At 48.5% G+C, this 13,121-nt stretch overlaps 1 protein-coding gene across 3 annotated transcripts; it reads left to right on the top strand.

The window, feature by feature from the left end:
• Positions 1–4,797: 4,797 nt before the first annotated feature.
• PTPMT1 (protein tyrosine phosphatase mitochondrial 1) lies at positions 4,798–12,933 on the top strand. 3 transcript variants are annotated; one of them, XM_051853327.2, is made up of 4 exons: positions 4,816–5,363; positions 5,437–5,517; positions 8,453–8,644; positions 12,501–12,933. In XM_051853327.2, the coding sequence occupies exons 1-4, from the start codon at positions 4,968–4,970 to the stop codon at positions 12,648–12,650; spliced, it is 819 nt and encodes a 272-aa protein (XP_051709287.1). In that variant the 5' UTR covers positions 4,816–4,967; the 3' UTR covers positions 12,651–12,933. The 3 variants fall into 3 exon arrangements, with proteins under 3 accessions (XP_051709298.2, XP_051709294.1, XP_051709287.1); XM_051853334.2 differs by lacking the exon at positions 5,437–5,517 and having other exon boundaries at positions 4,812–5,363; XM_051853338.2 differs by lacking the exon at positions 8,453–8,644 and having other exon boundaries at positions 4,798–5,517.
• The last annotated feature ends 188 nt before the right edge of the window (positions 12,934–13,121 follow it).

Below are 13,121 nucleotides of genomic sequence, written 5' to 3'. Positions count from 1 at the left end.
TTACGTTTTCATCACTCCTCAAGTTCAAGTTCCTCAAGCTAACCTAGCAGCTCCCCAGATGTCCAAAATATATATATATATATATATATATATATATATATATATATATATTCTTGAGGCTGGCGCAGCTCAGTGGGTTAAGCCAGTGCCAGCGACACTGGCATCTCATATGGGCACCGGTTCAATTTCTGGCTGCTCCACTTCTGATCCAGCTCCCTGCTAATTTGCTTAGGAAGGCAGTGGAAGATGGCCCAATCACATGGTGTTTCAAGCTCCTGGCTTTAGCCTGGCCAAGCCCTAGCTTTTGGGGCCATTTGGGAACAAGTGGATGAAGATATCTCTTTCTCTTTCCCTCTGTAATGCTGCCTTTCAAATAAATAAATAAATCTTTTTTTAAAGTTACATTTTTAAAAAAGATTTATTTATTTGAAAGAGTTAGAGAGAAAGGTAAAGACAGAGAGAGGTCTTCCATCCGCTGGCTCACTCCTCAGATGGCTGCAACGGCCAGAGCTGAGACGATCTGAAGCCAGGAGCCAGGAGCGTCCTCTGGGTCTCCCACGTGGGTGCAGGGGCCCAAGGACCTAGGCCATCTTTCACTGCCTTCCCAGGCCACAGCAGAGAGATGGATAGGAAGAGGAGCAATCAGGACTAGAACCGGTGCCCATATGGGATGTTGGCGCTTTAGGCCAGGGCTTTAACTCGCTGCGCCACAGCACTGGCCCCAAAAGTTACCTTCTTAATTTAGAAGAATTACCATCAACCTAAATTTGAGTTGAGGAAAATGGGTAAATATATGATAATATAATCACATAATGGATTATTATAGAGCAGTAAAAATAAACAATATCAACTCAAAGCAATGTGGTTGAAACTTTGAAAAGCCACCAAAAGACTACTTGATTTATTTACAATTTTTATTAGGTATGTGATGAAAATCACTTTTTAAAAAAGATTTATTTAATGGCCAGGACTGGGCCAAGCTGAAGCTAGGAGCCCAGAGCTTCTTCTGGGTCTCCGAGGTGGGTGCAGGGGCCCAAGGACTTGGGCCATCTTTTACTGCTTTTCCCAGGCCATTAGCAGGGAACTGGATGGGAAGTGGAGCACCCAGGACTTGAACTGGCACCTATATGAGATGCTGGCATCGAATGTGTAGGTTTATCCTGCTATGTCACAATGCTGGCCCCAAAAATCACATTGTTTTTTAACTTTAATTATAAAAATAATTTTTAAAAAGTAGGCTGAAGGGCACAAGTCCTCACAGAATATTACTCAGATTCAACATTAGCATTGCCATATTTATCTAATCTGCCTTTTTTTCTTGGTACAGTATTTTTATGCAAATCCCATATATGTAAATTTAGACATTTTCTTACATAGCAACAGAACTGTGACCTCATTAACAAAATTAACAGCAATTCTTTGGAATTATTTCAGTTCATAATCCAATCTCTACAATTGTTTCAGAAAATGACTTTTCTATTTAAAATGTTTATTTTATTTATTTGGAAGGCAGAAGAGAGAGAGAGAGAGATCTTCCATCTGCTGGTTCACTTCCTAAATGGCTGCAACAGCCAAGGTTGGGCCAGACCAAAGCCAAGAGCCCAGAACTCCATGGGGGTCTCTCATATTGGTGTCAGGAACCCAGTTACCTGGACCATCATCTGCTGCCTTCCCTGGCAGATTAACAGAAAACTGGATGGGAAGAGGAGGAGCCAGGACTTGAACTGGCACTCTGATACGGGATGTGAACATCCCAAGTGGTAGCTTAAGCTGCTGTGTTACAGGGCCTGCCTCTGAGTAGGTTTTTGAAAAGGATAAAGTAAAATTTATGTCTATCTGCACTGACAAGGCATATGAGGAATACTGAATGAAAAAAGTAGGCAACTGAACAGTGAATATAGGATGAGTTTTATTATAAAAATGTATGCATTTTTTAATCTTTTTTTTTTTTTTTGACAGAGTTAGACAGTGAGAGAAAGAGACAGAAAGGTCTTCCTTTTGCCGTTGGTTCACCCTCCAAAGGCCGCCGCGGCTGGCACGCTGCGGCCAGCGCACCGCACTGATCCGAAACCAGGAGCCAGGTGCTTCCTCCTGGTCTCCCATGTGGGTGCAGGGCCCAAGGACCTGGACCATCCTCCACTGCACTCCCGGGCCACAGCAGAGAGCTGGACTGGAATAGGAGCAACTGGGACAGAATCCGGCGCCCCAACTGGGACTAGAACCCCGGGTGCCGGCGCTGCAGGTGGAGGATTAGCCTACTGAGCCGCGGTGCCAGCCAAAAATGTATGTTTTTAATGTATTAAAAATAGGATAGAGGAGCGGGTGCTGTGGTGCAGTGGTTTAAATTCTGCTTTGAATGCCCTGGGGGGCAGTGGATGATGGTTCAAGTAGTACTCGGATCCCTGCCAGATGCATGGGAAACCCAAATGGAATTCCTGGCTCCTGGCTTTGGCCTTGCATAGCCATGGCTGTTGTGGACATTTAAGGAATGAACCAGTGGATAGAAGACCTCTCCTCTCCTCTCTCTCTCTGCCTTTCAAATAAATAAAAATCAGTAAACTTTAAAAAATGGCTATATGGGGCAGGCCTTGTGGCATAGGTTAAACTGCCACTTGGGGCCATGACTTCTCATATCCCAGTGCTTTGTTTGAGTCCTGGCTACACCAATCCAGCTTCCTGCTAATGTACCTGGGAAGCAGCAGATAATGGCCCAGCTAGTTGGGTTCCTACCACTCATATGGGAGACCCAGATAGAGTTCCTGGCTCCTGCCTTTGTCCTGGCCCAGCCATGACTATTGCCAAAATGTGGAGAGTAAACCAGTGGATGGAATATTTCTCCTTCTCTGTCATTCTAGCTTATGTATTATTTGAAAGTCAGAGTTACAGAAAGAGAGGGAGAGACAAAGGGAGAGACAAAGATCTTCCATCTGCTGGTTCAATCCCCAAATGGCTGCAAGGGCCAAGGCTGGGCCATGCTGAAGCTAGGAGTCAGGAAAATTCATTCAGGTCTCCCATGCGGGCACAGGGCCCAAGCACTTGGACCATCTTCCACTGCTTTTCCCAGGCCATCAGCAGGGAGCTAGATTGAAAGAGGAGCAGCTGAGACTAGAACCAGGGCCCATATAGGATGCCAGCACTGCAGGTGATGGCTTTACCCGCTATGCCATAGCACTGGCTCCTCAGATGAATCTTAAAAATAAATAAATAAATAAATAAGTGGAGGAACAAAATAGAGTATATAACAACAGAATACTATTTGGCAGCAAAAAATACAGTACTGACATATGTTAAAATATTGATGAACCTTGAAAATATTATACTCATGCCAAGAAGCCAGATACAAAGGACACCTGCTGTAGGATTTCATTTATTTGAAATGCCCAGGACATGCAAATCTACAGAGACAAAAAGTAGATGAGTGGTTGCCCAGGGCTGGCAGGTTGGGGAGAAATTTTGAGTGACTGCTAATGGTAATGGGGTTTCTTTTTTGGGGCAATGAAAGCATTCTAAAGTTATTTGTGGTGACGGCTGCACAACCCAGTGAATACACTAACACTCATTCAACTGTACAGTTTAAATGGCTGGATTATAAAGTCAAGCTGCCAGGGCTTTATTTATTTATTTTGTAACGGCACACATGGGGGCAGGTGTTCAGCCCCAGTGGTTATGAGGCTGGTGAGGACACCTGGGTGCCTTATCCGGGGCTCTAGCTTCTTGCTAATATAAAGCCAGAATCAGGCTCCTCTGATTAAAAACAAGGCTGGGGCTAATGCTGTGGCCCAACGGGTTAAGCTGCAGCCTGCATGTGCCTGCATCCTATATGGGCACTGGTTCGAATCCCAGCTGTTCCACTTGCAATTCAGCATCCCTGCTGATGCACCTAGGATAGCAGCAGCAGATGGCCCAAGTGTTCGGGCCCCTGCACCCACGTGGGAGACCCAGATGAAGCTCCTGGCTTCAGCCTGGTCCATCCGTGGTCATTGTGGCTGTTTGGGAAGTGAACCAGTGGATGGAAGAGCTCTCTCAGTAATTCTCACTTTCAAATAAATAAATATTAAAAAAAAAAAAAAAACTCAAAGCAACAGGGGCCCAGATTGTGGTGCAGCAGTTCAAGTCCCAGCTGTTCCACTTCAGATCCAGCTCCTTGCTAATACCCCTGGGAAAGCAGAAGAGGACCCAAGTACTTGGCCATCTGTCACCCACGTAGCAGACCTGGACGAAGTTTCAAGCTCCTGCCTTCTGCCCGGCCCACCCGGGGCATTTCTGCCATCTGGGGACACAGAGCCAGTGGATGGAAGATCTCTCTGTCTGTCTGTCTCTGTCACTCTTCCCTTCAAAGCAAATAAACAAGTAAATCTTAAAAAAAAAAAAAAAAAAAAAGCCCCAAACCAGCACAGGCGTTCAGTGGAGTAGTTGAGTATGCTTTGGAAGGCACATTCCGTATGGGGCTGAGTGTTGGCTCCTCTTTTAGATGCAGCTTCCTGCTACTGGGCACCTTGGAAGCAGCTCAAGTACTTGGGTTCCTGCCACCCACGTGGCTCTTGTGGCCACTTGGGCAGTGAACCAGTCTTTGCGTTTCAAATGAATTTTTAAAAATAAAATTTTTAAAAAGGGAGAAAGTTCCAAGCTCCTTCCACTCTCCGCTTCCTGGCTACTACCCCTACCGCAGTCTCGTCCTGGTCCTGGGAACCACACCCTCACCTGGGGTCCCTGCCCCTCCTCCGGGCCGGAGTCCAGAGACTGCCCCAGCCAGCGTCATCGTTCCACACGCAGGGGTCATGCCCCCCTCGCCCGGGGTCACAGCCCCTCCCGGGGTGGGGGGTGGGGGCGAGGGAGGTGTCACCGGCCATAGGCGGCGGCCCCACTGTCACACGCGATGCTCTCTCCGTCCGCAGGCCGGGGTCCGGGTTACCAGCCCAGGAGTTCCGGGCCCCTCCCCCGAGGCCGGTGGCCCCTCCCCCCGAGCCATGGTGGCCGCCCCGGGGGCGCCAGGTCCTAGCCCGGACTCCCAGGAGGCCGCGTCCGCAGTCCCGGCGCCCGAGGCGCCCGCGCCGACCGCGTCGCCTTCGCGGGAGGCCCCGGCCGGCTCTGAACCCTCGCCGTCCCCGCCGCCCCTCCAGCTGCTGCCGCCGCCGCCCGCCAGCCCGGGGGCCGGGAGGCCGCCGCTGCGCCTGGTCGGGTGGGGCGGGATGGCGGCCGCCGAGTGGCTGGGGGCCGGCCTGGCCCGGGTGCTCTTCTACCCGACGCTGCTCTACACGGTGTTCCGCGGCAAGATGCCGGGCCGGGGGCACCGGGACTGGTACCACCGCATCGACCCCACGGTGCTGCTGGGCGCGCTGCCGCTGCGCAGCATGACGCTCCAGGTGAGCCGGGCCGGGCGGCGGGCCCGGGAGCGGCCCGGGCGGCCCTCGCTGAGCTCCCCCTTTGCCTCGGCAGCTGGTCCAGGACGAGAACGTGCGCGGGGTGATCACCATGAACGAGGAGTACGAGACGAGGTTTCTGTGCAACTCGTCCGAGGTGAGGGGGTCGTGGCCTGCGGGGAGGAGCTGGGGCGGGGCGTCCGCCAGCCTCGCCCTCCGCCGTGGGCCCGGCTGAGCTGGTGTAGCCGGGACCGTGCCCAGAGACGCGGGTGCCCCGCTTCCGCTCCGCCAGGTTTAAATGGTCGCAGCGGGAGGTACAATAGGAAGTCCCCGTGAAGGGGACTTGAAAGAAGACAAAGTCTGATCACTCTTTTGTACACAAATATATTGTTTTAAAAAATTATTTATCTGAAAGGCAGAATTACAGGGAGAGGAAAGACAGAGGTCTTCCACCTGCTGGTTCACCCCCTCCATGGCTGCAGCGGCTGAGGCTGGGCCAGCAGGAAGCCAGGAGTCTGGAACTGCATCCGGGTCTCCCACGTGGGTGCAGGGGCCTAAGGACTTGGGACACTTTCCACTGCTTTCCCAGGCCATAGCAGGGAGCTGGGTGGGAAGGGAAGCAGCCGGGACTTGAACCCCTGCTCATACGGGATGCTGGCAGTACAGGTGGAGGCTTAACCTGGCTCCCACAAATATTCTTAATTTCGGTACCTAAAATTGAAAGGCAATTTTTGTGTGTCTTGCTAATTTCCTTCATTGATGCAGCACTTTTTAGCCACTAAGTATGTGTCAGGCACTGTGTTAGGCACTCAATATCAAGTCCCTGCCAACTTTTAAGAGGACACACACCACCCCATTACATACTCTAAATTTATCATAAAACTATGCATTGAAAAAACTGTAAAGAATTTATTGACTGATTTGGTGGAATTAAGTTATAGATCCTGGTGGAACTCCAAATTACTGTTATAACAAAATTCAGGCCTAAAATATACTTTTCATTAAATGTGACTGCCTGTTTGTGGAACCTCCCACAGTGGTAATTAAATGTTGCCCTATCATTATAGTGTTTGACATCTACTAGCAATAAACAATTATCATAGCCTGATGAAGATGTAATATTTCAACCTGCAGATTTTTTTTTCATACTTTAAAAATACTTGTAGCTGGGGCTGGTGTCGTAGCACAGTGGGTTAAAGCCCAGGCCTGAAGCGCCTGGCGCCTGACTTCGGATCAGCTCAGCTCTGGCCATTGCAGTCATTTGGGCGAGTGAACCAGTGGAGGGAAGACTTCTGTCTCTCTCTATAAATTTTTCAAATAAATAAATCTTAAAAATAAAAAATGCTATTCCTGTTTACTACCATGTGCTCCCTCATAAAGTTGTTTTTTTTTTTTTTTTTTTTTTTAAGGAGACTTATGGAAAGAACTATAAAGCACTAGCTAAATATAATACCCCAGAGTTTGTGGTGTGGCACAGCACGTTAAGCCACCACCTGCAATGCTGGCTTCCCAAATGAGTGCCGGTTTGAGTCCTGGCTGTTCCACTTCCAATCCAGCTCTTTTTCTTTTTTTTTTTTTTTTTTTTTTTTTGACAGGCAGAGTGGGCAGTGAGAGAGAGAGACAGAGAGAAAGGTCTTCCTTTTGCCGTTGGTTCACCCTCCAATAGCCGCCGCGGTGCCGGCCTACAAATAAATAAATCTTTAAAAATATGTGTATAATGCCTCAACCCTGCATCATTCCCTCCACAAGTGCTAAGATTATGCAAAAAAACATGTTCACATTCTTGTAGGTGGATTTTACAGATGCAGTGCTTTGAGGCTAAAGATTCAAGTGATGCTTTAAGAATACTTGAAATCTTAAATTTTTAAAAATATTTATATGTTTATATTTGAAAGGCAGAGATACAGAGACAAAAGGGGAGAGAGAGAGGCCGGCATCACGGCTCAATAGGCTAATCCTCTGCCTAGCGGCGCCGGCACACCAAGTTCTAGTCCTGGTCGGGGCACTGGATTCTTTCCCGGTTGCCCCTCTTCCAGGCCAGCTCTCTGCTGTGGCCAGGGAGTGCAGTGGAGGGTGGCCCAAGTGCTTGGGCCTTGCTCCCGCATGGGAGACCAGGAGAAGCATCTGGCTCCTGTGGTGGCCATTGGAGGGTGAACCAACGGCAAAGGAAGACCTTTCTCTCTGTCTCTCTCTCTCTCACTATCTACTCGCCTGTCAAAAAAAAAAAAAAAAAGGGAGAGATCTCCCATCTACTGGTTCACTCCCCAAGTGGCCAAAATGGCCAGTGCTGGGCCAGACTGGAGCCAGGAGCCAGGAGCTTCTTCCTGGTCTCCCATGTGGGCACAGGGGCTCAAGGACTTGGGCCATCTTCCACTGCTTTCCCAGGCGCATTAGCAGAGAGCTGGATCAGAAGTGGAGCATCTGGGACTTGAACCAGCACCCACCAGCACTGCAGGTGGAGGTTTAGCCATCTACGCCACAGCACCAGCTCCTTGACTTAGTTTTAACTCAGCAACAAATCTGTTTTCGATGAAGTACCAACCATGGAGTCAGCCATTTTAAAGATGCGTATGGGAAAAGTTTCCTTTTTAGAAAACAGGAAACAACATATTCACATTGCAGGAAACTGATTCACTCCCAAATTGCTTTGCTGCCTTTTTTTTTTTTTTTCTTTTTTTTGACAGGCAGAGTGGACAGTGAGAGAGAGAGAGACAGAGAGAAAGGTCTTCCTTTTGCCGTTGGTTCACCCCCCAATGGCTGCCGTGGCCGGCGCACCGCGCTGATCCGACGGCAGGAGCCAGGAGCCAGGTGCTTTTCCTGGTCTCCCATGGGGTGCAGGGCCCAAGCACCTGGGCCGTCCTCCACTGCACTCCCTGGCCACAGCAGAGAGCTGGCCTGGAAGAGGGGCAACCGGGACAGAATCCGGCGCCCCGACCGGGACTAGAACCCGGTGTGCCGGCGCCGCTAGGCGGAGGATTAGCCTAGTGAGCCGCGGTGCCGGCCCGCTTTGCTGCCTTTTGAGAGCCCCTCTTCATCCCGCCTACATTTGGTTTTCTCTCCATTCTTTCTTTATGTGCTGGACCTGGTTCCAGGAGTGGAAGAAGTTCGGAGTCGAGCAGCTGCGGCTCAGCACAGTGGACATGACCGGGATCCCCACCTTGGCTAACCTCAAAAAAGGAGTCCAGTTTGCTCTCAAATACCAGGCTCTGGGCCAGTGTGTCTACGTGCATTGTAAGGCCGGTCGCTCCAGAAGTGCCACTATGGTGGCAGCGTATCTGATTCAGGTAGGAAAGGCCCTTCTGCACTGGTCCCATTTGTGGCAGGTTTCCAGAGCTTCCACCGCATGCGCTACTGCTGGGCCTTGCGAGAAGGAGCCACATTCCCAATTTCAGGCTCTCGGGAGGCAGTGTGGTATTGTGGGAAGCACCTGAACTGTGTGAGAGGCTGTCGTCCAAACAGGCAAAAGTGTGTTCTCCTCGCTGATGCTTTTCCTCAAAGTAAACGCGATAGGAAGCCCAAGTGAGACAAAGTACATCAAGTTTTGGCCTAGAGCAGGCGTTCAAAAAAATGGAGTTTGGGCACATGTTTAGCCTAGCAGTTAAGATGCCTGTGTCTCATATCACAATATCTTGGTTCCATACCCAGCTCTGGCTCCTGACTTCACCACCTTCTTCCTGATGTGTTCCCTGGGAGGCAGCCGTGATGGCTCAAACAATTGGGTTTTTGGCACCTGGTGGGAGACCTGGATTGAGTTCCTGGCTTATCCTCCACCAGGCTCAGTCCTTGCTGTTGTGGGCATTTGGGAAGTGAACCTGCCAATGAAAGCTCTATATCTTGCTCTATCTCCGTCTCTGCCTCACAAATAGATATATTTTTTAAAGATTTATTTATTTGAAAGACACAGTTGCAGAGAAAGAGTGATATCTTCCATCCTCTGATTCACTCCCAAGTGGCTGCAAAGGCCCAAGGTGAGCCAGACCAAAGCCAGGAACCAGGAGCTTCTTCTGGGCCTCCCACATGGCTACAGGGACCCAAGGACTTGGGCCATCTTCCACTGCTTTCCCAGGCGCATTAGCAGGGAGCTGGATTGGAAGTGCAGCAGCCAGGACTGGAACTAGCACCCATATGGGACGCCAGTGTCACAGGCAGTGGCTTTACTTGCTATGCCACCATGCTGGCCCCCTTAAATATTTTTTTAAAAAAATATAGTTGCAAAGGCTGTTCAACCCCAGCTAAAGGCAATCAAGTGCTATAGATGACAGTGCTGCTCACTTCCCACTCTATACTACTTAGGTTTCTTCAACTACTTAAGGGTAAACTTCTAGACATTGTTTCTAGAAATGGGGGTCCAAACTGATTTTGCCTATCAATATTATTGATGGCAGATCTGATGCTCTAAAAATATTTAGCAGAGAGGCTGGCATGGTAGCACTGTGAGTTAAGCGGCTGCATGTGATGCTGGCATTCCATAGGAGCACTGGCTCAAGTCCCAGCTGCTCCACTTCTGATTCACCTTCCTGTTAATGTGCCTGGAAGGCAGAGGAAGGTGGCCCAAGAGCTTGGGTTCTTGCCACCATCGAATTCCTGGCTCCTGAGTCTGGCCTGGCTCACCCCTGCCTATTGCAGCCATTTGGGGAGTGAACCAAAGGATAGATCTATCTTTGTCTCTCCCTCTCTGTCACTCTGCCTTTCAAATAAATAAACTTAAAAAAAAAAAAGTCATTTAGAAGAAGCAAACACCCTTAATTATTCCGTTGTTTTGCACATCTTAACTTGACTCCTTCTTGTTTATACGTCTGCCTCTGCAGTGCATTTTCTAAGTTATGTGGATAGTTTAAGGAAAATGGAATGTGAAGATAATCAGCCTGGACTTATTTTTGTGACTGTGGATAGCGAGTATTTGACCGAACAACACTAAAGCTTTGGTCATGAGAATTCTGTCTTAGGGTGGTATTTCGGACCATGAGAGAATAAAAATAGGTTAGAAATCTGTATTTTCTTGGTTCCATTGAGGCTTTTTTGTTTGTTTTCCATTCAGTTCTAAACCAACGAGTATCCTTAGGACACAAAGATAACTCTCCTAGTTAAATTTAAGAAGTACTCATTTTTCTAGTCCCAAGGACAAATTATATGAAAACACCTACCTACATGTACTCTTTCCTAGAAATTCTTATAACCAAAATCCCAGTTCAAAGAAGATGTTGAATAGACCTAGGCAATCTTTAACTTATGATCTCAACATGTCATGTTAAGCCTTCTTTTTCTAGGATTTGGCAGAATGAGAAGTGGGTCGAATGACTTGTCCACCCAGCCACTTGCATAGTATTGTGAGATTGATTGATTAAAGTAGTTCAAGTGTTCTGTTTTAATACCTGAAACATGGTTTTTAACATCTCCCAAAATGGAGATTTTGTTGTTGTTTTTTAAAGATGTATTTATTTATCTATTTATTTGAAAGGCAGAATTACAGAAAGAGGGAGAGATCAATCTTCCATCAACTGGTTCACTCCTCAGATGGCTGCAACAGCCAAAGCAGGGCCAGGCCTAAGCCAGGAGCCTGGAATTTCATATCTCCCACATGGTTGGAAGGGGCCCAAGGACTTGGGTCATCTGCTGCTTTTCCAGGCACATTAGCAGGGAGCTGGATTAGAAATGGAGTAGCTGAGGCTTGAACCAGCACTCATATGGGATGCTGGTGTCACAGTTGGTGGCTTAACTTACTGTTCTGCAACACTGGCCCTGAGATTTTTTTTAAAAAAGATTTTATTTATTTGAGAGGCAGAGTTACGGGGCAGGGGGCTAGGGAGACAGAAAGGTCTTCCATGTGCTGGTTCACTCCCCAAATGGCCACAGAGCTGGAACTGGGTCAAGCCAAAACCAGAAGCCAGGAGCTTCTTCCAGGTCTCCCACGTGGGTGCAGGGGCCCAAGCACTCAGATCTTCCACTGCTTTCCCAGGCCATAAGCAGAGAGCTGGAATGGAAGAGGAGTAGCCAGGACATGGACCAGCATCCATAGGGGATGCTGGCACTGCACATGGAGCCTTAGCCTACTATGCCACAGTACTAGCCCCTGGCCCTGAGATTTTAAAAAATGTTTTATAGGCCGGCGCCACAGCTCAATAGGCTAATTCTCCGCCTGCGGCACCGGCACACTGGGTTCTAGTCCCAGTCGGGGCACCGGATTCTGTCCCGGTTGCCCCTCTTCCAGGCCAGCTCTCTGCTGTGGCCAGGGAGTGCAGTGGAGGATGGCCCAAGTCGTTGGGCCCTGTACCCCATGGGAGACCAGGAGAAGCACACCTGGCTCCTGGCTTCAGATCAGTGCGGTGCGCCGGCCGCAGTGTGCCAGCCACGGTGGCCATTGGAAGGTGAACCAACGGCAAAAGGAAGACCTTTCTCTCTGTCTCTCTCTCTCTCACTGTCCACTCAGCCTGTAAAAAAAAAAAAAAAAAAAAAATGTTTTATATACATGAAAAGCAGAGACAGACAAAAAGAGATCTTCCATCTGCTGGTTCACTCCAAATGCCCACAACAGCCAGGGCTGAGCCAGGCTGAAGCTGGGAGCCCAGAAATTAATCCAGATCTCCCATATGAACAGCAGGGACCCAAGTACTTGAGACATAACCAACTGCTTTCCAGGGTGGGCATCAGCAGGAAGTTGGATTAAAAGAAGAGATAGGACTTAGACCCAGACCCTCCAATATGGAATGGTTTCCCAAATGGCATCAACACCAAAGTGGAGATTTTTTTTTCTTTTTGATTTATTTATTTCAAAGGCAGAAAGGGACCTCTTATCTTCTGGTTCATTCCCCAAATGCCCACAAAAACCTGGGCTGGGCCAGGATGGAATTGGGAGCCAGGAACTCCATCCAGGTCTTCCATATGGATTGCAAGGGCCCAGCCACTTGAGCCATCACCTGCTGCTTCTGAGGGTGCACGTTTCCAGGAAGCTGGACTCTGGAGCAGAGCCAAGAATTAAAGCCAGGCACTTCCTTATGGGATGTGAGCATCGCAAGCAGCATCTTAACCACGAGGCCAAATGTTTGCTCCTAATTGGAATCCTTTAGCACCTACTCATAGATGAAGGGTACCTGGATACCTGCTACTTTATTTCTCTGTTGGCTTCCCAATCCTGTATTTCAGGTACACAAGTGGAGTCCAGAGGAGGCTGTAAGAGCCATCACCAAGATCCGGTCACACATCCACATCAGACCTGGCCAGTTGCAAGTTCTCAAAGAGTTCCATAAGATTACTTCAGAAGCAGCAAAAAATGAGACTGTGATACACCAATGACATGAAGTACATGGGTTAGAAGGAACTCAATACAGCCCAGCCCTGCTTAATATGGAATATAGTTTACCAGGACTGAAGGGGCTTAAGCCCATCCTTGACCTAACTGAAATCTACTAAGTAATGGATAATTTTGCTTTTGTCTTGTTTCACTTTCCTGAAATAACAATTGTATGGCTAGAAAGGAAGAAATTTAGTGTGGCTTGTATTCATGGGTTCTTGGTATAAGGACTGGGGTATCTTATTTTCTTGAATGGGATCAGAGAAATAATAATTTCAACAAAAATCTCTTGTGTACCTAACATTATGTAGAATGACATTTAGCACCGTAACTCAGGGATATTTAACACTAGGACAAGGAAGGCGAAATACTCAGCGTTAACTCTTTGCCACTGTCAGAATCCCAATTTCACTGGACCTGTGGGGCTCCTCTTACCCTTTTGGTCCTAGTATAGAAAAGGAAGTAAGGGATGC

This window comes from Oryctolagus cuniculus, chromosome 1, assembly GCF_964237555.1.
Source record: "Oryctolagus cuniculus chromosome 1, mOryCun1.1, whole genome shotgun sequence".
Classification (NCBI taxonomy): domain Eukaryota; kingdom Metazoa; phylum Chordata; class Mammalia; order Lagomorpha; family Leporidae; genus Oryctolagus; species Oryctolagus cuniculus.
Note: the sequence above shows the minus strand (reverse complement) of the source record. Positions and strands in the feature narration are given on the sequence as shown.